The sequence below is a fragment of the Saimiri boliviensis genome, chromosome 17 (genome assembly GCF_048565385.1).
Source record: "Saimiri boliviensis isolate mSaiBol1 chromosome 17, mSaiBol1.pri, whole genome shotgun sequence".
Taxonomy (NCBI): Eukaryota; Metazoa; Chordata; class Mammalia; order Primates; family Cebidae; genus Saimiri; species Saimiri boliviensis.
Genome location: NC_133465.1, coordinates 45,970,286 through 45,996,216, shown reverse-complemented (window position 1 = coordinate 45,996,216; position 25,931 = coordinate 45,970,286). Strand labels below are relative to the sequence as shown.

The window sequence follows — 25,931 nt, the reverse complement described above, 5'->3', positions numbered from 1 at the left end:
CTCCGCAGACTCTCTCCTGACCTCCCTCCGCCGTCTGCTCCTCATCCCAACACCAACTGCCCTGGCCTGGTTTTCTCCCACTTCATTCTCCCCAGGCCAGACAAGCAAATCAGACAGGCTGAGAGCCCTGAGAACAGCTGCTGGGGGGGCAGGGTTGGGGGGCCTGGGTGAGGCCAGGAGGCAGAGGGGGTGAGCGACAAAGGAGCCCTTTGTTGTGCTAACTTTTTCCAAGACGTAAATGCAGTAACAATAGACAATCCAGACTGGTTGGTGGGGGGTGGAGTGTCAAGGGCAAGGGGGTATGTGGAGGGTTGTGGGGAACCATGGCCTAGAATCTTGGTCAACATTCCAACAAGCAGAGGAAGAAGGCACTGATCTCCCCACCCCTCCTAAGCCACCATTTGCGATGCCCCCCCCCCTTTCCCCAGGCCCCACCTCTGAAATGAATGAGACTGCAGAGGGAGAAAAGACTGAGGGAGCTGTGAGGTAGAGTGAGGTGGCAGGAGGGGAGCTGGGGCATGGGGAGCCACAGAGGACACCAGGATGAGGGCTGAACGGCTCTGAGGCCTGGGACAGACTAGAGGGCACAGTCCCATAAACACATGAAGCTTAAGCAAAGTCCAACAGAGTGTTTACAGAACTGAAAGCATGTGCTTTTTAAAATCATTTTTTGGCAGAATGGCAGAGATGACCGGAGGCGAGGGCTACAGTTTGGGCTGGGCGAGGCCTCCTTTGAGCCCACCCAGTGGCAACTTGGCTGCCTTGAAGGCTGTCACACAGCCTGCCCCTATCTCTAGCCCATCCCCACCTGTCACCCAGGTAACCCAGCTCTGAGGTTTCCCTGCTCTACCCTTTGAACCCAGAGCTCGAGGTCCCACCTCCCCAGGCCTCCAGCCAGCAGCCCAAGGAGGTGAGGTACAGGCACCAAGGCGGAGGTGTGGGGAACTCCGGGATCCTCACAGCCTCTGCCGGAGTTAGGACACAGCCATAACTCCCTGCACACACAGGTGGAGAGGGGAGGGACACCAACGGGGGAGGGACTGGCTCGGGCCTAGCCCCTTCCTGCTAACCTCCCTCTCCAGAGGCCCGGCCCACCAATCTCTTCTCTTCCTGCATTAGAACTCAGGCTGGAGAAGGACCACACCTTCTCAGCTCAAAGTTCCAGCGCCCAGCAGAGGACTGGAACTGACCCAGGAAGCCAGGCGTCCCCTCCCGCCAACGCTGCCAGAGTGCCCCTCCCTCGCTCCCCCATCCTGGTAGGGCGGGTGGCGCAGAGAGCTCCACTCCGGGTTCCCCACGCCCCCGAGCCGTTCGCAGGCTCGCACAAGGGGCCGGTTTCCTGGAGGAGATCAGCAGGAAATCAGCCGGGCCCCCGGCCAGCGGCTCCCCTCCCAATCCAGCTGGCGCCCGCTCCTCCGCAGCTCCCCTCGCAGCCCCTGGGGACGGTTGGGGAGGGGGCGCAGGGCCCTCTGTACCGCCCTTCCTCCTCCCGGGAAGAGGCGGGGGTGGGGGTGGGGGGGAGCTCTGGGTGTAGTGCAGCAGCAGCAGCAGCAGCGGAAGAAGGCCCCTCGACCAGCGGCCGCCCGATAAGCATCTCCCCCTCCCCCTACTACGGGCATCCACGTGCTTCACATTCTTGGACGTCTGGGAGCGGGCGGAGGTGTGAGTGGTTGAGATTGGTGGGGGACAGATGGGGAGCCACATCCTGTGCACCCCCCTTGTCCTCTAATGCACCGAAATGGGGGATCTGGGGAGAGAGGCAAGGTCCCTAGGGCCCTGCAGGACCCAGGAGGCTGCCTTCTCCGACAGCCAACCTGCTCTTCCCACCTTCAGTGGAAGTTAAGTGGACAGTGAATTCCCCAAGAGGGGGCTGGAGGCGGCTTCAGTCACCAGAGGACTTCCACAGACACCAAGGGGTCCCTTCCAAGGCGGTGGCATTGGCCCCACATATTCTAGATGGAGTCTCGTCGCCACCCTCAGACTCCAGGTCCTTCCTGTGCCTCAGGGCAAGTCTCCAGTGCCCTCCCCCCTACCCCCCATCACTCCCAACCTTGCAGCCTCAGGACCTGAGTCCACTGAGACCTCACTGACTTAAACGAACACCCACGCTTAGACTACGGGAACTCTAGGTCTACCCCACCCCAGAACGGGTGTGGGGACAGGTCTCCACTTTGCCATGTCCAGTGGTTTAGGGGAAGCAGGGCTTACCAATACACTGCCTGTCCTACACGCCGTGATCGTCCGCCCCCTCCAGTTCTGGGCCAGGAAGAGCTAAGCTGTCCCCATGGGCTAAGAAGAGACAGGGGCTGGAGTCCAAAGTCTCAGATCCCAGCTTCTCTCCAGCCTCTGGAGAAGGTGGCCAAGGCAGTGGAAGGGGTGACTCTGGCAGTCCCTGCCCCAACTATCCCACTAGGGGAGAGGGGCCTTGCTCCAGCACTTGGAGAATGAGAAAAAAGGTCCTAAAGTCACCCTCTCCCTCTCTCTCCTTCCAAAGTCAACGGTGGATATCCTCCCTCTGCTGTCTACAGCCACACAGCAGATTCAGCCCCAGAGGCAAAGGTCGGGGACGGGACAATAGGAAAAGCTGGGACTGAAGTGGCTCTGGGAGGGCAGAGGTGGGCTCTCTGTCCATCTCAGGTCTCTCTTCTCGAAGCAAGAGGGGCTTCAGGTGGGGTAAGTCCTTTGCCCTTCAACCTTCTCCAATCTGCCAGGCCCCCTGGACCCACTCCACCCCTCCTCCCAGGCAGGCAGGAAGGAGGCAGCAGGTCTGGGAGGGTGGGAGACCCTCCAGGGAAGAGCTTTCCCCAGGGAAGAGCCCAAAGTCCAGTAGGTGAAGAAACCTGAGCCATCTAACAATAACCCCTTTGCACCTGCTCCCGCCCACCCAGTGTACACTGCCTCACAGCTAGGCAGGAAAATGCCCAGGTGTACACCCTGGTGCTCCCAGCTCCTGGGTGTGCACAGAGCCCTTCCTCCCAGAGGAGCTTGCACCCAGGCAGAGGTCAACAAGGAGAAAAGGTGATCAGGCTGTCAGGATGCTAGGATTCTCATTAGTGCCCCTCTTAGGAATGGACAGCCCAGGGCCTGGCCCTATCCCCAAGTGAATTCAGGGTAACAAAAGGACTGGGGGGGGGAGGAGGGGGCTGGGAAGGGATGCAGTCCTCATTTCCAGAGTAGCCCCAGACCCACAAAAACAAACTCATCCCCCAGAGAACAAGCCGGATTAGGATTAGGGGGAGAGGGATTCTTCCCACCAGAGCAGCTTCTCTCCCCTCCACTCCTAGGGATGAAAGCCTCAAAGATGACAGCCAAGTGTCTGGGGCCAGGACAACCCCCACATGGACCCAGTGCACCATGCCAAGATGGAAGGTTGGTTAGGATGGCAGACGGGTGTCTGATGAAGTTGCCCCCTTTTGCCACACCCCACTGTCAATAAGACATCGAGTGCTCCCCTGACACCCACTCTAATGACGCAAGAGCAGGGGCTGGGGGCAGCAGCTGTTGCACAGGAAGGGGCTCTCCCTCGAGCTTTGGCAGGATTGGGATCTGGGGAGGGGAGCAGACCTTTACCCCACCCTCCAGCCTGCTGTGAAGCTATTGGATTCCAGGCACGAAGATATAAACTGGGTGCAAGGGGCTTGGGCTTCATTTCTCCTGGAAGAAGTGAAACAAGAGATGAAGGAATGTTTCTTGAAAAAAGGAACCCTCAAAGTTCCTCAGCCCTAATCTGAGAAATTGCACTCAGGGTTACTGGGGGCGGGGCGGGGGGGGCGGGTTCAATTGTCCAGCAAGGACAACATGGATTAAGTGAGAGGTAGAGACAAGATCCCCATCCCTGAGGAGCAGTGGAAGCCCTACCGCCCACTCCCACCCTCTCACTCCCACCCTCTACAGCAGCAGAGGGAGAGGCCAGTACGTACAGTGGTTTGAGCCATTCCAAAGCGGAGTCCGGAGCGGGGTGGAGTAAGGACCCGAGGCGGGAAGCCCCTTCTCCGGGAGCAAACAGGCCCGGTTCTGGTTATAAAAATCCACCACTAGGAAGGGGTTAGGGGTGGGACCCCCCACTTCCACACTCTCGTACATCTTCCCCCTCGAAGGCAGGAGGTCCGAGCTGGGAAGTCCTGCGCGCCGCCCCCGTCACTCGGCCGGCGGCGCCATCCGAGTAGAGCAGCTGGGGGAGAGGAGACGTCCCCTCGCCCTGACTGGTGACCCGGGCAGGGGGCCGCCCCCTGCCCTGAAGTCTCCTCGTCTAAGTCCGCCGGCGGCTCCGCCAGTCCCAGTGAGAAGCGGTGAAGTTGTGTGTGCTGGGAGCGAGGGATCCCTTGGTTCTCCTAGGGAAACCCGGCGGGGTCCGGGAACTCAGCAGCTTCACCTCGAGGGGGCTCCTGTCCAGAGTCTCGTGGCGTCCGAGGCAGAGTCCCGCGGCTCCCCAAGTCCGCAGGCCGGGGGCGGGATCAGCGCGGGGCGGGGGGGTCAATGAGTACTTCCTCCTCCCCGCTGGGGCTCCCGGGCTTCTCCGGGGATTCTCCGTGGCGAGGATTCCGGGTGGGGGTGGGGACCCCGCGCGGTTCCGCCTCTGCCAGGCGAGGGACAGCCGGCGGCTCGCTCGGTCTCCGGTGGTGCGCGCCGCCGCCCCCCAACCTCAGCTCGGCGCGCCCCCTCCCCTCCAGGTACCACCCCCTTTCCTCTGCCCCGCCCCGTCCAGGCGCCGCCTCTGCCTTAACCCCTTCCCGGCGGGTCTGGCTGCAGCGGGAGAAACGCAGGGAACCGAGGGAAAGGCGGCCCGTGGGCAGCCTGGGAAGCGGGAGGAGAGGAGAAGGAAGGAGGAAAAGCATCAAAGGAGGAGTACATAGAGTACAGAGGGCGGCCGAGTACAGGGAGAGGAGGGGGTTGCGGGGGGACTAGGACGGAAGAGGGGCTGGCGTCTTCCCTAGTCCCAGTTCCGGCTCCCAAGCTCCCAGGCGCCCCCATGGTTTGGTCAATCCTAAGCCGAGTGAAGCCGGGGTGGAGGTGGTGGTGGGGCGGTGAAGACGGGGGTGGTCCCGGTGTCCTCCCCTTAACACACACCCCACCCAGGCCGTGCCTCATTTGCCTAATGCAATGCGGCTGAACTCTCGCTGAACTCGCCTGGCGGCGCCTCACCTCCGAGTGACCCACCCACCACTGCCCGTGACATCACCCGCCCGCCAGCCCCCTGCCCGGCTGGACCGCGCCACCGCCCCGGGAGACTCAGAGAGCGGCCACAGGAGGCGTAGGGCTGGGGTGCGCTGGGATAAGTGTTGGCGCCCGGGTGTGACATTGTGCAGCTCGGAGGTTGTGTCGGAATGAGACACCGGTTTGTGTCATTGTCTGTGACATCATGTGTGACTCCAGCCGCCGGAACCCGACGCGGCAGTGCGGGTGCTGTTAGCACAAACACAAGCAGAGGGGGCTCTCCTCCCCACGCTCTGCGTGCTTCCGGTGAGCAAAGCCCCGCCCAGGGTGTCTCCCAGCTGGGGAACCCGGATCGGCCCCTGGTGCACTGTCCAGCCCTGGAGAGATAAAAGGAGGAGCTGGTGCCTTCCCGTTGACTACTTCATCCTGGAAGCCCTCGGGATGCACGTGTCATTGGAATAAAGGCCTAGCTTGGGTAGGTCCCTAGAGAGGAGATACCCCCGGAGGAGGGGGTATCCTATTACCCGCACTCTCTAAAAAGAAGAGTGGAGATGTACATGCTACCCAAGGATATTCTTCTGGAAGCCTGGTTCTTTATATACGTTGTCATTTTATACTCACAGCAACTTCAAGAGATAAGTTTTACAAATAAAGAAACAGGTCTCAGCAAGACTATGTGGGTTGTCCAAGGTCACATGACTAATAATAAAGAGTAGAGCAGGGGTTTTAACTTTCTGCTGCCAAAGCCCATGTTCTTACCAAGCCAGGCCAATTCAAGGTATTTTTCTGAGGACCTTCTACGTGGACACCCTGGGGAAGCTGCCCTGGTAGACCTTAAGGAGCAACAGCCATTAAGCAAATAATCACTATATACACACACCATTGCAAACTGAGATAATGGTATTATGCTCTGAATAATTAGCATAGGCACCTAATTTAGGTTGAACTAAATTAGAGTAGAACTCAAAACAGACCTACCGTAAGGCAAAGTTTATAAGTTAATCAGGCAAAGAGGAGAAAGGAGTGTAGTCCCAGTAAAAGAACAAGTCCCAGTAAACGAGTGTAGTCCCAGTAAAAGAGCAAGCCTGTGCAAAGGCCCTGGGGTTACAGAAGTTGGTGAGTTCATTCAAGGAATTGGCAGAAGGCTAGGATGATGGAGCATAAAATTCAAAAGGAAAAGATAAACAAGACCAGGCTGGAGAGGTGGGCTCAGGACAGACCAGGCGGGCTTACAGGCCTCAATAAGGCTTTTGGATTTTCCCCTAAATGCAAGGAAAAGCCATAGAAAGATTCCAAGCAAAGGAGAGGTTAAGATCAGATTTACAGTGTAAAAAGATCTTTCCAGCAGTTGTGTGAAGAATGGATTATAGGAGGGCAAGAGAGACCAGGTAAAAGCTACTGCAGCAGTCCAGGCAGCACACAAGGGTGGCTTAGCCTAGGAAACTGGAAGTGCTGATGGACAGAGGGAGGTGGAAGGTGGATTCACTAGAGCAGGCGTCCCGCACATGCGGCCCCCTGAGGCCATTTATCCGGCCCCCCGCCGCACTTCAGGAAGGGGCACCTCTTTCATTGGTGGTCAGTGAGAGGAGCACAGTATGTGGTGGCCCTCCAACGAACTGAGGGACAGTGAACTGGCCCCCTGTGTAAAAAGTTTGGGGACGCCTGCACTAGATATTTTAAAGGTAGAATCAGGGTGGCAGGGGGCGGGGTAGGAGGTATGAGAAAAGAGGTAGCAGAGGCTTGTGTACGGCTTATGCATCAGTGAAATGCCTGAGACTGCAAAGCAGAGAAGTCGACTGGGCTGCTGGGCAGGTGGGTGTGGGGCCCTGAAGGGCAGTCAGGGTTGCAGATGGAATGCTGGGGTCTGGGGGCAGGTATGCAAATCTTGACAGTGGATGAGACCGACGGGGAAGAGGACAGAGTGCTTCCGTGCCCTTGGGATCTTTCCTCTCAAATGATGGAGCTAGGCTCTGTGCTCACAGCTGCAAGATGCTAAGGGACCTGAGACTGTGTCCCTGCCATCAAAGACTTCATGGTCAAGAAAAGAGGTCCCAAATGGTTACAGCTCATGGCAGGAACAGGGGAGAAGCAACTTCATGGTAGAGAGATGAGGGTTGTTAAAAAATAAATAAGGACCCACAGGCATTCTAAGTAGGGAGGGTGAGTGTGGCAAAGAAGGGGGAACATATGTGAAGATTTCTGGGAAGAGGCGGCATTCAAGATGTTCCTTGAAGGATAGATAGGATTTCCGGAGCTGGAGAGGAGAAGCTAGGGCAAGAGGCCTGTTCTGGGCAACAGCAAGGTCATGGGGCAGGTCAGAGCAGAACACAGTGTCCTGGGGCAGTGGGAGAAGAGGGAAACAAGGAAGGCTCTAGCCAGCAGCTGGGGCTGGGGGGCCTCTGGTGGCAGCTGTCTGCAGGCCTGGGGCCCCATCCTGCTCAGCCTTATCCCTCCCTCAGCTCCTTCTCAAGGCTTTGTGTTTAGTAAGCCCTCAGCAGGTGCGGGCTGAACTGGCCCCGACTTGTGCCAGGCAGAGCCTCCTCCTGTCCCCAACCCCATCTGGAGGGGACCAGAAACAGGAAATCATGAGGCCCAGTGCCAGGTGGACACTGGGTCCCAGTACAGAGTGGTGCCATCCCCCAAGACAGTGCCCAGCTCTACCCTGCCCCTCACTATCACAGCCTTGCTGGGTATGTAAAACTCACCAAGGGCCTCAGCAGGAAGTGGGCCACCATGGCCTAACAGCAACTTGCCCAGCCAGGGAGGGATCAGAAGTCTTGCTTTACTTTATTTATTTATTTATTTGAGACAGAGTCTCGTTCTGTCACCCAGGCTGGAGTGCAGTGGTGTGATCTCAGCCCACTGCAACCTCCACCTCCAGGGTTCAAGTGATTCTCATGCCTCAACCTCCCGAGTAGCTGGAATTACAGGCACACCCCAGCATGCCCAGCTAATTTTTGTATGTTTTGTAGAGATGGGATTTTGCCTTGTTGCCAAAGCTGGTCTCAAACTCCTCAGCTCGAGCAATGCTCCCACCTTGGCCTCCTAAAGTGCTGGGATTACAGCCACCGTGCCTGGCCAGACGTTTTGCTTTAAAGAGGAGGACACGGATTCAGAGAGAGCTTGAGTGACCTGCCCAAGGCCACACAGGAAGAACTGTCCTTTAATACTCCCGCCCAGGGAAAGCCCTTGGTCTGTGGGCTGGTTGAGGTTTCCAGCAACCCAGAAGCCAAAATGGGGAGGGGAGCACCTCTGTTTCTGACAGCCAAAGGCTGAGTGGCCTCCAATCTACCCTGGGAGGCCTGACTCACTGGCAGTGCCCCAACTCCATAGAGGAGGAGGAGGAGGAGGGCACTGCCCCCAAATCACTTAAGAGACGGGAACCACTTCCTCTTTCTGCAGACACTGCTCCCTCACAGGGCAGTCAGGGCTTCACTGGCACAGCCCCATAGGCAACACATCCCTTGGCATGGGGTAGACATGATACCTCCCACCCTCACCCACCTCAAAGGAAGAAGAGCTTCCTTCCCCGAGTCCCTTCCCCGAGTCCATGCTGGAATCTTGTCCAGAGGGAACCTGTGCATTATCCTTCCTGGGAGAGGAAAAGTGAGGGACCCCATATTCATTAAAAACTCCAGGTAATGGTCTTTCAGCTGACTCTACATTTTGGCCTAAGAGAAAGGCATTGCTAGGCAGCACCCTCCCCTTGAGCTGTGTCCCTCCTACTGTCCAGGGAAAGAGTGAGAAGCAGGGAGGGAGGGAGGATGCAGAGACTGCAACAGGGAGGAAGTAGCAGAGGATAGGAAGAAGGGAGGGACACAGCCTCCTCCTTTCTGCCTTCTGCTGGGGCTCACCCAGACCCTCAGGCACTCCCCAGTCTCTAGGCACACAAAGCAAATATGCAGCCACTCTTTTGGGGCTCCCATTCCCAGCTCCTCTGTTGATTGCTTGCAACTTCTTTGCCTCCATCCACAAATTGAAACAAAATAAGAATAAGAACTGTGGCTTTTACAGTCTGTTCCTTCATGTCTGTCTGGAGATGGGGGGAGAGGGTGCCCGCTGAGTTCTGCAAACTCCCGTGGGCTACAGCGGGCAGATTTGGGGGTGGGGATGGTGTGAACAGATTGTATCCACAGCTTCCAGGACAGGAAGGAGATCTGGCCCAGGCCCCTTATCTTTCTTTCCCTCCAGCCTTCAGGATCCAAAACAGAGAAGACGGGGTATGGCTTGGGCCTTCCCTACGCCCCCTACTGGGGGAAGGCAGGTTCTAAGGCGGAGAGAAAGGGCCTCTGCAGTGAGGGAGGGGGGGTTCAATCAGCACTGAACCCCACTCCCTACACTTCCCACACCCAAGAGTGTGCCCTACAATCGCCTCTACCTATTCTGGATGGTGGAAAACAGCCCGGCTTTACAATCCTACGGTCATGATTCTGCAGTACTTTAACCTCCCTCAGCACTATGTCCTCTGTGTAAGTGGGGATAATGTCCCTCTTCCAGAATTGCAGGGATTAAGATTTGTAAAACACAGACGAAGCACACAGTAGGTTCTCTATAGATGTTAGCATTCCATTCTCTCCAGCTCCCACCTACAAAGGGCCTGGGTCCCATGCATCAGGTCACATGCAAGGCACAGAGCTAAGGTTGTAGTCGATGATCTTGCCTAATCTGCAGCCCTCAGAGGTAGGTTCTGGTAATATCCCTATTTTACAGATGAAGAAACATTCTCAGCCCGGGCGCAGTGGCTCACGCCTGTGGTCCCAGCACTTTGGGAGGCCAAGGAAGGCAGATCCCTTGAGCTCAGGAATTCGAGACCAGCAGGGGCCCTGTCTCGAAAGAAAAAAAAAAAAAAAAAAAAAAAAAGAGGCCAGGCACGGTGGGTCATACCTGTAATCTCAGCACTTTGGGAGGCCGAGGCAGGCAGATCACCTGAGGTCAGGAGTTCGAAACCAGCCTGGTCAACATGATGAAACACTATCTCTACTAAAAATACAAAAGAATTAGACCAGTGTGGTGGCAGGTGCCTATAATCGCAGCTACTCAGGAGGCTGAGACAAGAAAATCACTTGAACCTGGGAGTTTGAGGTTTCAGAGAGCTAAGAGATTGTGCCACTGCACTCCTGCCTGGGTGACAGAGCAGGACTCCGTCTCAAAACAAAAAAAAAAAAAAAGAGAGAAACATGCTCTGAGAGGTTATCAGCAAGTAGTAAGTGGCACAAATGTCCAAGTTATTGTTGTTTTTGAGACAGAGTCTTGCTCTGTCACCCAGGCTGAAGTGCAGTGGCACGATCTTGGCTCACTTCAGCCTCAACCTCTTAGGCTCAAGCGATCCTTCCACCTCAGCCTTCCGAGTAGCTAAGACTACAGGTGCGCACTACCATATCCGGCTAAGTTCTTCTCTTTGATAGAGGCAGGGTCTCACTATGTTGCCCAGGCTTGTCTCAAACTCCTAGGCTCGAGCCCCCACCTCAGCCTCCGAAAGTGCTGGAATTACAGGCACGTGTCACTGCACCTAGCCAGAGTCCAAGTTTTATTTATTTATTAATTTATTTTTGGAGACAGAATCTCGCTGTATCCCCCAGGCTGGAGTGCGGTGGCACGGTCTCAGCTTACTACAACCTTCGCCTCCCAGATTCGAGCAATTCTCCCGCCTCAGCCTCCTGAGTAGCTGAGATTACCAACACGTACCACCTCACCCAGCTAATTTTTTTATTTTTAGTACAGATGGAGTTTCACCATGTTGGCCGGGTTGGTCTCAAACTCCTCACCTCAGGTCATCTGCCCGCCTTGGCCTCCCAAAGTGCTGGGATTACAGGTGTTAGCCACCACGCCTGGCCCAGGGTCCAGGTTTTAAACTCATCACTACAATGCCTACTCCACGGCCCCCAGTCAGACTCCTTTGCCCATGGAATTCCCAGGCTGAACAAAAAAGGCAGATCAGTTTTCCCCTCCAGCCCAGAAGAACAGTAAGAACCCAAACCAAAGACCACTCCTCTTTAAGTATTCTATGCCCTAAGTCACACACCCCCAGCCCCAACACACAGACAAATTGACTCTCCCTCCTCAGCTCTGGATTTAATTCTCCCAAAACACTCTCAGCTCTCTAACCCTCTCACCCAATACACACAAGTCATTAATCCCCTTCCCAACACACACCCAACCATGACCCTACCCCCAAAACACACACAACCCTGACCCTCCCCATAGTGCACACAGAATCCCAAACCTCCACAGTAAACACCAGTCTTCAGAGACCAAGCCCCAGGGGCCGGCTTAGGGGGTGGGGGAGAATTGCTGTACCATCTCTAGGACTCCCACCCTGGCTCCCGGGGAGATTGTAGCACTACAAATACCCAGCCCTCCCCACAATGACCTGGAGACAATTTCTGTTGGTCCCATAGGCTACCAGGTCTCTGAAGGGCACACCCAGGCCACCTAAGGTGCTGCCTCCTCCCCATCTGGGGAGAAGGATGATGGGGGAGGAGGTACCCAACACCTTTGCTTGGTGGGGAATGGGAGGAAGCCTCATCAGCAAGGATTCCTACAAAAGGGTGTGGGCAGACCAGGGAAGACCACTGCTCCTGCAGGAATAGAGGGCCATGGATTGTCATCTCTCCCAGGAAATGCCTCACCCTCAGCACCAGCCCTAAGGCCCAGAGAGCAGGGAAAACTAAACTGCCTCCATCTCTGAGACCAGGCATGTGACAATTTTATCTGTCATGCTTTCCTACCCAGAGCTCAGGAGCTCTGTCCACCAGGCAGCCCCGGCTCTGCAGGAGGAGGGAGATGCCAGGCTCCTTTAGCCCCATGCCACACCTCTGGTCCCAGAGATGAGGAAGGTCAGGGAGAAGCTCAGAAGCTAAGGGGCTGGGTTCAGAGAAAAGTTGTTGTTGTTTACTAGGGAGAGGGGAGGGGCAGGGAAACCAAAAGGCTCACAGAGGGAGGGGGCAGGAAGGGGGCATTGCCTAACCTGGGTGGAGAACGCCAAAGAAGGCTACACTTGCCTGAAATGTGGGCACCCCACCCATATTTGGGGAGAAGGTTACCAGGATGGGAAGCCCTCCCCACCCATCTCTAAGAAAGAGGAAGAAGCTTGCAACATTCAGGGGAGGGCGAAGCATTTGCTCCCTCTGGCCAGGATGGGCAAGGATGGGCCAGGCCCCTGCCCCTACCTCCAACCCTTCAATGAGCCCAGGCTGCAGGTGGAGAGAGTGTCTGGGAACTCTGTTGCCATCACCTGGGTTAGGACAAGTTGTCCACAAGCACCAGGTCGCAGGTCCCCAACTTCTCCCCCCGTCAAAAATCCTACCCTGAGCTGGGTGCAGTGGCACATGCCTATATCCCCAGCACTCTGAGAGGCGAAGGCAGGAGGACTGCTTGAGCTCAGGAGTTTGAGACCAGCCTGGGCAACATGGTAAGACCTTGTCTCTGAAAAATCAAAAAATTAGCCTGGTGTGGTGATGCACACCTGTAGTCCCAGCCATTCGCAAGGATGGCTTAAGCCCAAGAGATCAAGCCTGCAGTGAGCTGTGATCATGCCACTGCACTCCCGCCTGGGAGACAGAGTGAGACCCTATGTAAAAAAAAAAAAGAAAGCCAGGCGTGGTGGTTCACGCCTGTAATCCCAACACTTTGGGAGGCTGAGGCAGGAAGATGATTTGAGGCCAGGGGTCCAAGACTGGCCTGGCCAATATGGCAAAACCGCATCTCTACTAAAAATACCAAAAATTTAGCTGGGTGCGGTGGCATGCACCTGTAATCACAGCTATTTGGGAGCCTGAGGCATGAGAATCGCTGGCACCTGGGAGACAGAGTTTACAGTAAGCCAAGATGGCGCCACTGCACTCCAGCCTGGATGACAGAGCAAGACCCTGTCTTTTTTTTTTTTTTTTTTTTTTTTTTTGAGACGGAGTTTCGCTCTTGTTACCCAGGCTGGAGTGCAATGGCACGATCTCGGCTCACGGCAACCTCCGCCTCCTGGGTTCAGGCAATTCTCCTGCCTCAGCCTCCCGAGTAGCTGGGATTACAGGCACGCGCCACCATGCCCAGCTAATTTTTTGTATTTTTAGTAGAGACGGGGTTTCACCATGTTGACCAGGATGGTCTCGATCTCTCGACCTCGTGATCCACCCGCCTCGGCCTCCCAAAGTGCTGGGATTACAGGCTTGAGCCACCGCGCCCGGCCAAGACCCTGTCTTAAAAAATAAAAATAAAATCCTACCCTGTCAAGAAGCAGACATTCTTCTAGTTCCAGTGACCCAATCCCGGAATATAAATCACAGTCCCTTTAAATGCAGTGAATATTCTACAAAGGTACACCAACTAATTCCCCAGCAACCCTAAACCCCAGAGGCTGGCCTCTGCCCATCACTAACACAGACTGGAGGACCAGACAAAAATCAGAGTCCCCAGACTCTATCCGTCCCACACTCCTGTGTGAGGTGAAGAGAAGAGACAGCAGAAACAGAAGACGAAGGTTTGATAAGGGGTGGCAGGAGAAACTGAGACAGCACCTGCCTGCCCCCTTAGCCCCAGAGCAGAAAGGGCGAGGAACATAAAGAAGCACAGACACAAAGCCCCTGCTCCTGGTAGCTGGTGGAGCCTGGGAGGGAGGGGGCCACAGCTAAGCCAGAGGAGGCAATCCAGGAAGCAGTGGTGGTGGTGGGCAGCCAGCCAGTGCGGGCAGTGAGGCACCCAGCCAGGGCCTGCCCCAGGGACAAAGAGACTCCCTGGCTCCAGGGAGAGAGTGCTGCCCCCACACTGAGAAGGGGGCACTGACCCAGCCCAGCCAGGCACACAGGGCAGTGATGCCAGGCAGCTTGCCCACAGCCTGAGAGGGTGGTGGGTGCCCAGGGCAGGGTGTGCAGTCCCTGCTGGCCAGGAGAGGTGGGACACATTTCTCAGGTCAGCAGCTGACTGGCTGGCCAGCCAGCAGCCCATGACCCATTCTGCTGCTTCCACCCCCTCCCGTCCCAGGCCAGGCCCCTGCTCCCTCCTCCCCCCAGCCCTGGCCTGGCGCCCAGCCGGGCCCTGGGGGCCAGAGTTACTGTAAGCGGCCTGGCAGGCCCCAGCCCTGGACTCTGCCAGCTGGCCATAGCTGCCGCCACCTCCCACTACCTGGCTCGGCCAGCCGGCGAAGGGTACTGAGACCCCTGCCCTGCCAACGAGTGACTCCCCATGTCAGAGGGTGGAGACAAAGAAAACATAGGCCCTGCCAAGACCACGCATGCATCCGGGGCCAGAGTCCAGGCCAAGTGTCCCCTCCTGGGACACTCACCCTATTCACCCGGCCAGACCATGGGCCCCTCCCTCTCATCCTCCCCACAAAGGGAAGCATATCCTAGCATGGCTGGGGGTGGGGCTGGCAGGGGTAGAGGTGGGGTTCCCGCCAGCCTTCCTGGTCTGCTCCTTGAAGCCCTTTCCCTCAGAGGAACCGAGTGGGGGTGGGGCAAAGGTGCTGCTCTCACTCTAGGTAGAGCTGCCGTTTCCATCAAACGTCAAGAGGTTTGTTTACACACCTCCAGCCTCTGTGTCCAGTCCGTGGAGCTATTTTATAAGGCCCCAACAGCAAAGCACAGAAGAGGGGTGAGAGCGCCACTGCAGGCCAGAATAGCATGGTTTCATCTCCCCCTCTGCCACCCCCAACTTCAAACACAGCCACCATGATTGGCCTACAGGCCACAGGGTTTTCATTTGCAAGATCTCAAATGATGGTCACCCCAACTGGAGAAGACCTTGCGGTGCACCGCGCCTTCCACTCACAGCAGAACAGATGTATCCAGAGCCCAAGCTCTGAGGCCCACCCGCCTCCACAGTCCCCTCCCACCCCCTTTCCCCCGACACCCAGACTTACTGGCTGGGGATGGTGTGCTATATCCACTAACTGGAAGCTGGTGCTGGAGAGTGGTCAGAGCGCCTGGTGGGGAGAGTCCACCCAGCATAGGAGGGAAGAAGAAGGCGTAGGGAGGCACTGGGTACCCATTGAGGTGCCCGGCCCCAGGTGTAGGGCAGGAGCTGCTGTTGCTGGCCATGCCAGGCGGCCACAGTCAGAAGGGAGGCAGACAGTCTGGCAGGGGGCTCTGGCGGGCTTCAGACCGCCCCTCCTCGGGGCATGGGGCCTGGGCCCAGACGGGGTTTGGGTGGTCAGCCCACCCGCCCTGTCCTGGAGCTGCTGTCCTCTAATCTCAGTCTCCTGGAGCCCCACCCTAGCTGGGGGCCAAGTGGGTTGGGGGATGTCTCAAGAGCCGGTCCTTTGGTCAAGTAGTTCTGTGAGCTGGCACTTTCCTGGAAAGGTCCAGAGCTGGCCTTCAGGGCACCAAAAAAGATCCCACTCCTAGATGCGCCCCAGCTAGGCGGCTGAGGGGGCCATGTCCTGTGATGCTGCAGAAAGAAGAAAGACAGGTGAGTGGGCACTGAAGAACAGGCACACGGGCATTCCCCGTGGAGCTCCCCAACCTGAGCTGCTGGAGATTTTCCCGTGGCACCCAGCTGAGCAGACAGCTGGCACCATGCCTGGCTGGCAGAGATGACCTGGAAGCAGGGCCCAGACACTGCTAGGGGCGGCAGGATAGCACAGCCAGGCTGGGGAGACGCGAACAGAACTCAGAGACTTGAAGGCCCTCTCCCCAACAATCCTGAGGGGAAAGAGTCCGCAGTGCCACCTCAAGGGATCACTGCAGCAGAAGCAGGCAGCTGGCCCTCCTTCCCCCAGTGAGGGTTACCTGAGGTCAAGATGCAGAGAACGTGTGCTTGTGGGGAAGAGGGAGGGGGAGGAAAAGCCGCTTCCCTAAAGCATTGGCACTTCTCAGAAAAATGACTCCTAAGCCAGGGGGCCCCTCTTACACCACTTCCCCCCCCCCAAATCTAAGCCCCAGCACCCCAGACAGGTTTGTCCCACAGGCCCTGGGAGAAGGCCCATTTACATATACACGAATAGAAAAACTGGGAACCGGCCGGGCGCGGTGGCTCAAGCTTGTAATCCCAGCACTTTGGGAGGCCGAGGCGGGTGGATCACGAGGTCGAGAGATCGAGACCATCCTGGTCAACATGGTGAAACCCTGTCTCTACTAAAAATACAAAAAATTAGCTGGGCATGGTGGCACGTGCCTGTAATCCCAGCTACTCAGGAGGCTGAGGCAGGAGAATTGCCTGAACCCGGGAGGCGGAGGTTGCGGTGAGCCGAGATCGCGCCATTGCACTCCAGCCTGGGTAACAAGAGCGAAACTCCGTCTCAAAAAAAAAAAAAAAAAAAAAAAAAAAGAAAAAATGGGAACCAAGGACTCCTAGGTATCACCTCCAGGGCTTAACAGCATGGACGGTCCGGGGGTAGGCGATGTGTAGGAGGGCAAGGACTGCCCAGGAAGACTCCTACCCCCAGGCAAGGAAGGAGAGATTGATCTCAGGGTTCACCCACATACTTCTGTCTGCAGAAGCAAAACACACTGAGTGGGGTGGGAGGTGGGCAGAAGATGAAAGGCCAGATGCTCCCTTCACCAGTGTGAATACAGATCCACACAGTTTGAACAGCTGGCACCAGAGGATATGTACAGATAATACCATGGGGGAGAGAAAGAGACAGAGGTGAACCCAGAGATTCCACAACACAGTGAGACAGACAGGCAGCAACACGAGCAAAGAGAGAGAACACGAGGAACATACCCACAAGAGGACAAGAGGGTGCTTCCAATCCATTTTGGGTATAGGTTATACATAAACATATATGCTCATATATATATATATATATATATATATATGAAAGACAAAAGTAAAGAGACAGACCAAAAAAATGGCCAATCAAAAGCACAATGAGGCTGGACACAGTGGCTCATGCCTGTAATCCTACCACTTTGGGAAGCCAAGGTAGGTAGATCACCTGAATCAGGAGTTCAAGACCAGCCTGACCAACAAAACCTCATCTCTACTAAAAATACAAAAGTTAGCCAGGTGTGGTGGCACATGCCTGTAATCCCAGCTACTCGGGAGGCAGGAGAATTGCTTGAACCCAGGAGGCAGTGAGCCGAGATTGCACTCCTTCACTTCAGCCCGGGCAACAGAGTGAGACTCCATCTCAAAAAAGAAAAAGCGCCATGAGATACCACTTCATACCCACTAGGCTAGCTATAATAAGAAAGACTGATAATAACAAGTATTGGTAAAGATGTGGAGAAATTAGAATCCTCATATATTGCTGGTGGGAACGTAAAATAGAATAGCTGTTTTGGAAAATAGTTTGGCAGTTCCTTAAAAGTTTAAACAGAGCAGTAGCATATGACCCAGCAATGCTACTCCTAGGTATCTACCCAAAAGACATGACAATGTAAGTCTACAGGAAGACTTACGCATGAACATTTACAGTATCATTATTCCTAATGGCCAAAAAGTGGAACCAACCCAAAAACCCATCAACTGACAGGGGCTGGGGCATGGATGTGAGGAAAATGGGAAGTGACTGTTGATGGGTATGGGGGCTCTTTTTGGGGTGATGAAAATGTTCTAAAATTGATTGTGGTGGTGGTTGCCCAACTCTCAATATACTAAAACCACTGAATTGTACACTTTAATGGGTAACTTTTATGGTATGTGAATGATATCTCAATGAAGCTGTTTTAAAAAGAGGGAAGAAAGAAAAGAAACAGGACCACAGCGACTCAAAATAAGGATTGTCCCTTTTCTAACACCCCCTCTACCTTGCCACTCCATCCCAAGCTCAGAATGCACTAGGTTCCAAGCTCTATGCTCCAGACTCCAGGCTCAAACCTGGAGTCCTGGGGACATGCACATGGCCAGCATTTGGTTGAGGACCGGGCCTGAGAAGGGGGAGTTCCTGCCAAGGACACTGTGGAAGAGGCCAGGACTTCTGGCCCAGCTGAGCCAGCCAGGCAGCCAGCCTGTGTGGAAGTGAGGGAGAGAGGGCACGAGGGGACAGGTACTGGGCTAGGGAGGCAAAGTTGCCCCAGAAGTAAAATCTGGTAATGACCACGATTTTTACTGTTACTCATTATGACAATCATAGGGCCTCTCTCCTCACGCCTGAATAAAGAGTCCCCTTCCTTCCCCAGGCCCCTGCCAACTCCCTCCTAGGCTGAGGGCTGATGTCAGAGGAACGGGGCCCCACCCACTGCAACAGCTGCCACCCTGGCCCTGCGCGCCCTGCCCGCCCCCCACTCCTGTGGGACCCCACACAATGGGAACTGGAGCTGGGGGAGCCATGCAAAGGAAGAAGGTGCTGGCGGAACCTCATCGTTCCTACAGTTAGACCCTCACACACAAATACACACCACACGCTTGCAGAAACTCATGCATGCAGGTCTGCAGAAAACATCTGGGTGGGCAAGAGCACACCTGCAGCCCCAGCCTGTGTGTGTGTGGGCATGCATGCGAGGAGAGGGAGCCTGGAGATACCGTCTCTCCACACCTGGGCTCCACTACACAATGAACACAGCGCAGAAACTGCATGCATAGGCCCCAGTACACGGCTCCCCAAAGACACAACCACAACCCCACAGTCTCCAAAACTGCACATTCTCCGGTCCTCACACAGCCAGGCTGGCCCTTATACCTGCTACTTTTGCCAGAAGAGGTCCTCCCTGTGGGCCCAGCCCATGCCCCTGGTCCACAAGTACTCAGGTGAATTCACACCCACACAGAGGCCTGCCTCTCTCAAGGTGAGGCCCAAAGGGCAGCTGACCCAAAGTGAGGCCTCCATAATCTAGAGGCTGAGGCCCAGAAAGCCATCACTGCAGACCCCAGGCATCCTGACCCAGCCTTTGGGGTATGGGAGGCCAGTTCAGTCAGTCCAGCCTGCACCCTCTGGAACCCACCCATGCTCCCAGAGAAGAGAGAACCACAACCACCTCAACTCTGCCCCTGAGGAGTTTAAAACTGAACCAAACTTCAATCCCCACTACTCCAACCTCATCCCCCAGCCCACCACCTACACACATTACAGGGCAAGGCTGGAAGCCTCCTCAAATCCCTATCAGAGCACCCAAAAAGCCTAACCTACCTCTGCCTGCAAACTTCAGTGCAAATTTACTCAGCTCCCTGGGGAGGGCCTTGAGCTGCAGGAGGGGTTAAAGGTCACAAAAATGGGCCAAGGGCCAGATAGACCAGACAACAGGGATGGGCAAGGGCAAGGATGACCAGGGTGGGGCTGAAAGAAGCACAGGCTCTGCCTCAGAAGGTCCTTCAGGAGTTATGACCCCCCCAAGAGATGCCCGGGCCTCAGCCCCCTACATCCCAGGGGTGGAGAAGGCCCCAGCAGAGAATCGAATCGAAACCAGTACCAAATAGAGGGAAAACAAACTACCCACATCCAACCTCCACCCTATGCCAGCCACCTCCACTGCCCACGGGCACCCTCCCCTGAGAGAGAGAAAGCCACAGGCCCACACCTCCAGTATACCAAGCCTAGCCTAAGCACAGCAGTAAAAGGGGTAGGGGGCTGGAGCTCCTGCAACCAACCCCACAGCCCTGCTCACTGGGGCTGCTTTTACCCTCAGAAGGTGCTAGGATCCCTTCCCCAGCATCAGTGTCCCTAGCTGCCCATGCATTATACCCCAGAGTCACACACCTAGAGAAAAAGGTGAGAGCTTTCTGAGCCATGAAGATGCAAGAAACAACCAAACGCTAGAAGGGTCAAATCTCAGCTCTGCCACTCTGGGTGACCTTACACAAGTCACTTAACCTCTCTAAGCATCTGTTTACTCACCTGTGAACTGCCTACCTCAACAACGGGTTGTGCGATTTCAGACAGGAAGTCCTGGAAAGCACCCAGCCCAGAGCCTGGCACAGGGGAGGTGCCGGGCAACTGGAGCCCTCCATCCCCACACCTCTTGCCACCACCCTGGTGCACTTCGGCAGTCACTCTGCTTTCCCTTGCCTCACTCCACCCAGGGCAACATCTGTTGACAGGGTTAGGAGAGAGAATTACCCATTTCCCAGGGTCTGCTTCCCCTCAGACGGAGGAGAGGGATGTGGGGAAAGGGATATTCAGGGTGTGGGTGGAGGCCTGACCACAACCCTTTCCCAAATTCCCTTCTTTCATTTCACAAACCAAAAAAGGGAAACCTTTGGATTTGGGGAGGGGAGAAGGGGAAGGGAAATAGACCATTTCCTCTCCCGTACTCAGGACAGAGGAGCAGGGGACCCCAAACGCAGCCTGGCCTGGACCCAGCCTCCCTTCCTCATTCAGTTCTCTCTGCTCTCCAGGCTCCCCGGAAACAATGGTTCCCAAGAAACAGAAGTCAGGCAGTCTCAGATGGGCTGAGAGAAAGGGAAAAGGATTGGGGAGCTTAAAAGAAGGGGAGCCTGGGGGTTTCCTAAGCATTCTAGACAGTTAGTGAATCATATGCAAATGACACCCAGAGCTCAGGCTCAACTTGGGCAGGAGGGACTCTAGCCTTGGCAGAAACAAAGCCCTGCCGCCTTTGGACCCCTATCCTGCCAGGAGCTGGCCAAGCAAGGCAGAACAGGCTAGATTATAAACTAGAACCATTTACACACTTTCCAGGAAAACACACTCCCATTTGTACAATGCGACCACCTCTCCCCTCCCGCACGCTCCTCATATCTGTAGACAGGGGTTGGGGAGCAGCCATGACTACTCCCCACTTGTTCAAGGGTCCCCTCTAGCCTAGGCTCGCACTCCTCTCCTCTCTGGCAAGCCAGCAACCCAGCCACTTGGATCCTTTGTTTCCAGTCTGTTCACGAGGGTCTGGGCTGCAGGAAGCCAGGTTAGCCCAGCCTCATTTTAAAAGAGGCTACCCTAGGAGGGCTTGAGAAGGATCATCTGGGGGTAGCTGAGACAGCTGAAGGGCACCTCTTCCCCACCAACCCCACAGAACCTGGGGCTAGCCTTGCTAGAACTAGGACTGGTTTGAAAACCTGCCCTAGTCGGTGCAGGCCACAAGCATGTCCTCCTGGGAGCTAGGAGAAGGAGGAAGTCTAGCGTCTCACCTCCGGTTGCTACTACTGCCCACTGCCTCAAGACACAGTGCCTTGTCCCAAAAGAATAGGTTCAGTGTCTCCACAACCTGTACTCCACTCAGCCCAGGGTTCTTTCCCAGCTATGCAGAGCTGCAGGACCCCCACACGCCATAATCTCAGCAGTGACTGGATACCAAGCAGAAACGGCGACTGGACAACCCAAGCTCAGGGCAGTCCAGGTTCTAGGAGGAGGAAGTGGGGGTCTCTGCTGGTCAGGGCAGTGCTCCCAACTCCTCCATCCCCAGGGGCCATACTCCAGATCCCCCAGGGGACATGCTTAGGACTTCTAAAGCCCAGCGTGGCCGACAGGTCCACCTAGAACCAGAACTGAAGCCTCCCTACTCCAAGCAGCGAGTAGGTCAAAGGGCAGGGGGTAATTCAGGCCTCAAGGAGAGGGACCAACCCACAGGGAAGGAAAAAAAAAAAAAAATGGGAAGAGGAAGAGATGAGCCTACTGAGGCCACAGCCAGACCACAGAAATGTGTGGACCATACACAGGCAGTTCTGTCGGGTGAGAGACCAAAGGCGCACAAACAAAAGGGGACCCCCTAGCTTGGAAACCACCGACCTCATATCCAGCCTGGCACGGGGCTTTCCCCACCCTCACCTTGGCAGCTGTCCCCCTCACCACCAGCTCCCCTCCACGCTACCAAGCAGGAAGCACAGCTCTCTCACAATGCGGGGACAGCTCACAGAGAAACAGGCAGGGCCAGGGTGGGGAGACGGGCTGCAGCAACCCCCACCCCTCTCCTCAGCTCAGCCCAACCCTGTGACTGCCATATTCTAAATCCTAGGGCAAACTGCCAGCTGGACTAGATGGTACCAGCCCCCTCCCAGCATCCCACCCTGGGGACCCACACTGCAGGGAATCCAGGAATACAAACCCCCCCAAGTCCTGCCTCAGGATATCCTTTTGGCTCTGACCCCAGACCAGGCCTGAGTCAGACTGTGCCCTGCCCCATGCCCCCCTCCACCCACCGACCCCCCCAGCAACTTCCTTCTCCACACCCGCCTACTCAGTTGGGGCTAGAACTAGGGGGGAATCTCTTCCCCTCTCCAACCCCAGATGAACAGGGAAGCCTACAAGGGGACAGAGATAATAGGTCACAGAGCCCCATGGCCTTCCCCTTAGAGAAGAGGGCCTGCTGGACAAGGAGAAGCGGGTGCAGGCTGTGTGTGTAGGGAAAGGCATGGTCTGCAGAGCCCCCACTTCCCCAGCCCCAAACACAGGCAACCTGGGACCCTGCCCCAGAGCTCCACGACACTGCAGCCTGGATCCCAGGAAGCCACAGGCACTCCCTGGGGAACGTGGTTTTCATCAGAACACAGGATGGGAGCAGGCTTCAGAACCATATATGAGGGCAGATAGGGAGCACAGAGGTTCCCTGAATGGGCATCTCTATGAGCGAGAAGAACCCCGGTTAGAGGGGACAAGGGCTGCAAAACCAGTCAGACTCACACAGTCACAGCCACAGGCAGGCACGGCCAGATGCAGTCACAGTCTCCCCAGCACTCAGTCTGAGTAGGTGGCTGTGACTTCTCCACACAGATAGAAGTCTGGGGGGTCTTGGAGAATCTGGGGCATCAGAGACCACACACATTCAGCCTGAAGGGACCCCCTAGTCAGGTTCCCCAAGAACCCCTGCAGCCTGGTGGGGAGGGGTAGCTCCTTCCCCACAAGAACCAGCGGTAGTGCCCACGGCAGACATCACCATGGCAACCAACAACAAACATCCCAGGAACCACAGTGGGACAGGAAGTGACAGCCACGTGACAGGAAGGCATTTTTTTTTCTTAGTGTTGTGGGGGGTGATGAAGATTGTTTTTGCTGCCCCTGGGGAATCAGCTGACCCCAGGTTTCTCCCACCTGGAGCTGGAGGGAAGGGGGACCACTGGAGGGGGGCCAACCCCTCCTTGCTCTGCACAGTGGGTCGCAGGACTGACAGGGCTCTCCCTCTCTGCCTGCCACTCATGGGTCCCCCCCTTAACCCCCCTCTTCTCCACTTCCTGCCGTGACTGGAGATCAGAGAACTCTCCACCGCAGCTTCCCCTTCTCAAGTCTCGATTCCTGGGCTGAAGGTTTCACCGTGGGGCGAGGGACAGAGAAGGAGAGCTGAGGACCTGCGGTAGGACGCAGGGGACAGAGGCTTCAGTGGGAGGGCCAGGATAAAGCCACTCCAAGGTAGGTGTGTACATACAGACACACAGAGAGTGGGTCACGGTGATACTGCCTGCAGGTTGCAGTGACACATGAAGACTTCCTGACCTCAGTAACTCTGGGGGGAGAGGGAACAGCCAGAGGACCCAGCCCTAGTGTGCCCCACTCTTGCCCTGTCCTGAGCCGCCGGGTTCATCTCAGGCATCTACTGCCCTCCAGAAAGCAAGGTCCCAAATGTATCCAGCCCCTACTGCCTCTCCCCTGGCACCTCTCCCCTGCCTTTTGTGCTAAGGAATCCCCCTCACTGCTCCAAGGTGCCCGCCCAGACGAGGGCACCTTGGCTGGAGGTGGGGGAATGGAACCTCCCTCCACCCCCTCCCCTTCTCTGCAGATGTCCCAGACTATATTTAGCCCAAACCGGGCGGCCAGCCAGACCCAGACTCCCCACTGGCCCAGAGCTGAGCTCCCAGTTTTTAGGCAATTAAAACATTAACAGAGAACCACCCCCATCCACACACCCTCACACCCCCAGCCCTGCTAGGGCAGCAGAGCTCTGAAAACTTGAAGGAGGGCAGCCCAGCTCTGCAGCCAGGGATGGGGGTGGGGTGTCATCAGGCAGGACAGGGGCATCATCCATGAGATCAGGTTGACATTTGGGTGGTGAAGGGGAAGGCTTTCCTTGTTCCGGCAAAAGGGAAAGGCATATCCAGTTGGGGGTGGGGGGTGGAGTTGCCTAGCTGCAGAAATTACACCTGTCGTCCTGCAGCCCCCTCCCTAGCAAGCTCCAGTTATAGGGCTGGGGTTGGCAACAGGTGCAGGCCAGCCTGGCAGCAGCCTAATCCCCCCACCGGCTCCCCAGGCTGACTGTGGTGCCTGGAGGTCCAGCAGGGGCCCTTTGTGGCAGGATGTTAAGTAGAAGGAGGTGTCACTGCCCAGAGGGGTGGGCAGCCCATGGCCCTTTGGTAAGAGCTGGCCCCTGGCCCACATGATGTGTGCTGAAGGGTCTAGCGAAGCCAGGGAAAACTTAGTTCCATAGCACCTATTTCATTTCCCCATGATGCCAGGTGGGCGGGCTAGAGTGTGGGAGGTCTGTCTGCCTGCCTCTTCCTCCTCCTCCTCTCCAAATTCCAGGAACAGGCAAGGGAGGCTCCAGTTGTGGGGAGAGAGGGAGAGCAAGCAGGCGGTCCCAGCTAGGGGGGAGCGAGGGGAGGGCGGGACTGGAGCGGGAGGCAAGATCCAGACGAAGCAAGAGACACCCACACCCGAGACACCCACACCCGAGCCAGACTGGGGACAGACACACCAATGCTGACACATTCTCACACTAGACCAGGTCCCCACATGCCGCCCACCCTGCGGGGACACCCAGACAACCTCAGCCAACCCTGCCAATTCCCAGAATACTCCCCGGACACACACGAAGATCCAGGCCCTGCCCCCCACCATGCATCCCCCTACAAACCGTGTGGGCTCCAGACAGCAGCCAGAGGGTGGAGAGGGGAGTAGAGGGAGGAAAGACAGCCGGCGTCAGAGAGAGTGTGCCGCCAAAGCCTTGGGAGCTGGGATATCAGTTGCCATACTCCTTTCCCAAAACATAGTAAGTCAAGACAACCCTGGTCATCTTGCCAGGGGCCCTGCCAGCTTCCCACACTCCCAAAACTACTGACACAAGATGGGTGTGGGGTGCTGAGCAAGTGGAGATTACCCTGCTTATTTGTCACAGGGACAGGATTACCATCCCCAGATGCCCATCACCCCAGATACCAGGCAGGCCTCTCAAATATTAATAGACCCCACAGAGGCAAAAACATAGCTACCCCTCCAGCCCAGCCTGAGTCCTGTCCTGCTCATGCTTCCAAGAGGATTAGAAACTAGGCATTGGGGTTTGTATTTTGGGGCAGGCCCCACCCTCACGTCACATGGCTCTAAGGACCATCCCACCTGAGACTGGAGTCTGAGCAAGGAGTGGACTGGGAAGAAATGTCCCAGAGGGCAGAGTCAGCTTCCAAGACTAAATGGGTTAGGGGAAGGGGAAATCATGAGCAGGGGTCTGGGTGACTGTCTCCAAAACAGACTCGAGAGGCCACTCAGAACTCAATGTCCTCTCCCCCATATTTAGATGGGGTGGCAGGAACCACGTCATGGCACGTGTGGGTGACTATGCCCAGTGGGGGAGGCACATGGGCGATCAGGATGGGGCTGCTCACAGCTAGCTTCCTGCCAGGCTGCCTCGAAGCTAGGAGTAGGAAGGAAACTAAAAAGGTGTACCAGGGTGGCAGCTGGAGCATTTAGGGTCAGACTGAAGGGATAGAGATTTAGGGGCTATAGGAAGGAGGAGGTGGCCAGGATTAAGCCATTCCAAGCCCAGGATCTTCTCAGAACTGCCACTGCATCTGTGCCACCATCACCAGTCTGATGGTGAAACCCCTGCAGTGACACCTCATGTACACTCACTCACACCCTTGAAATCCCTGCAAATCCAAGATCCTCAGCTCCCAAGAGCCTACTCCAGTCTGACCCTCTTGACTTCTCTTTCAGGACACCACATGGCCCAGACTCCCAGGCAGTATTGATGTCCCAGCTCCTCCCAGCATACCATCTTTCACAGCCACAAACTCCCTGACTCCATAACCAC

The 25,931-nt window shown here is 56.2% G+C and overlaps 1 protein-coding gene across 4 annotated transcripts in view; it reads right to left on the bottom strand.

Annotated features, from left to right (window-relative positions):
• The window catches only part of RARA (retinoic acid receptor alpha), a 47,349-nt gene that overhangs the window by 10,740 nt on the left and 10,678 nt on the right, over positions 1-25,931 (bottom strand). For 2 of the 4 annotated variants that reach the window (XM_010330684.3, XM_010330683.3), the window contains exon 2: positions 15,005-15,531. The exons of 1 other annotated variant lie outside the window; for it this stretch is intronic. In XM_010330684.3, the coding sequence (XP_010328986.1) occupies positions 15,005-15,182 (178 nt within the window). In that variant the 5' untranslated portion in view covers positions 15,183-15,531. Of the gene's footprint in view, positions 1-3,920; positions 5,087-15,004; positions 15,532-25,931 lie in introns of those variants that run through there. One more of the 4 variants, XM_003942821.3, reaches the window with a different exon arrangement.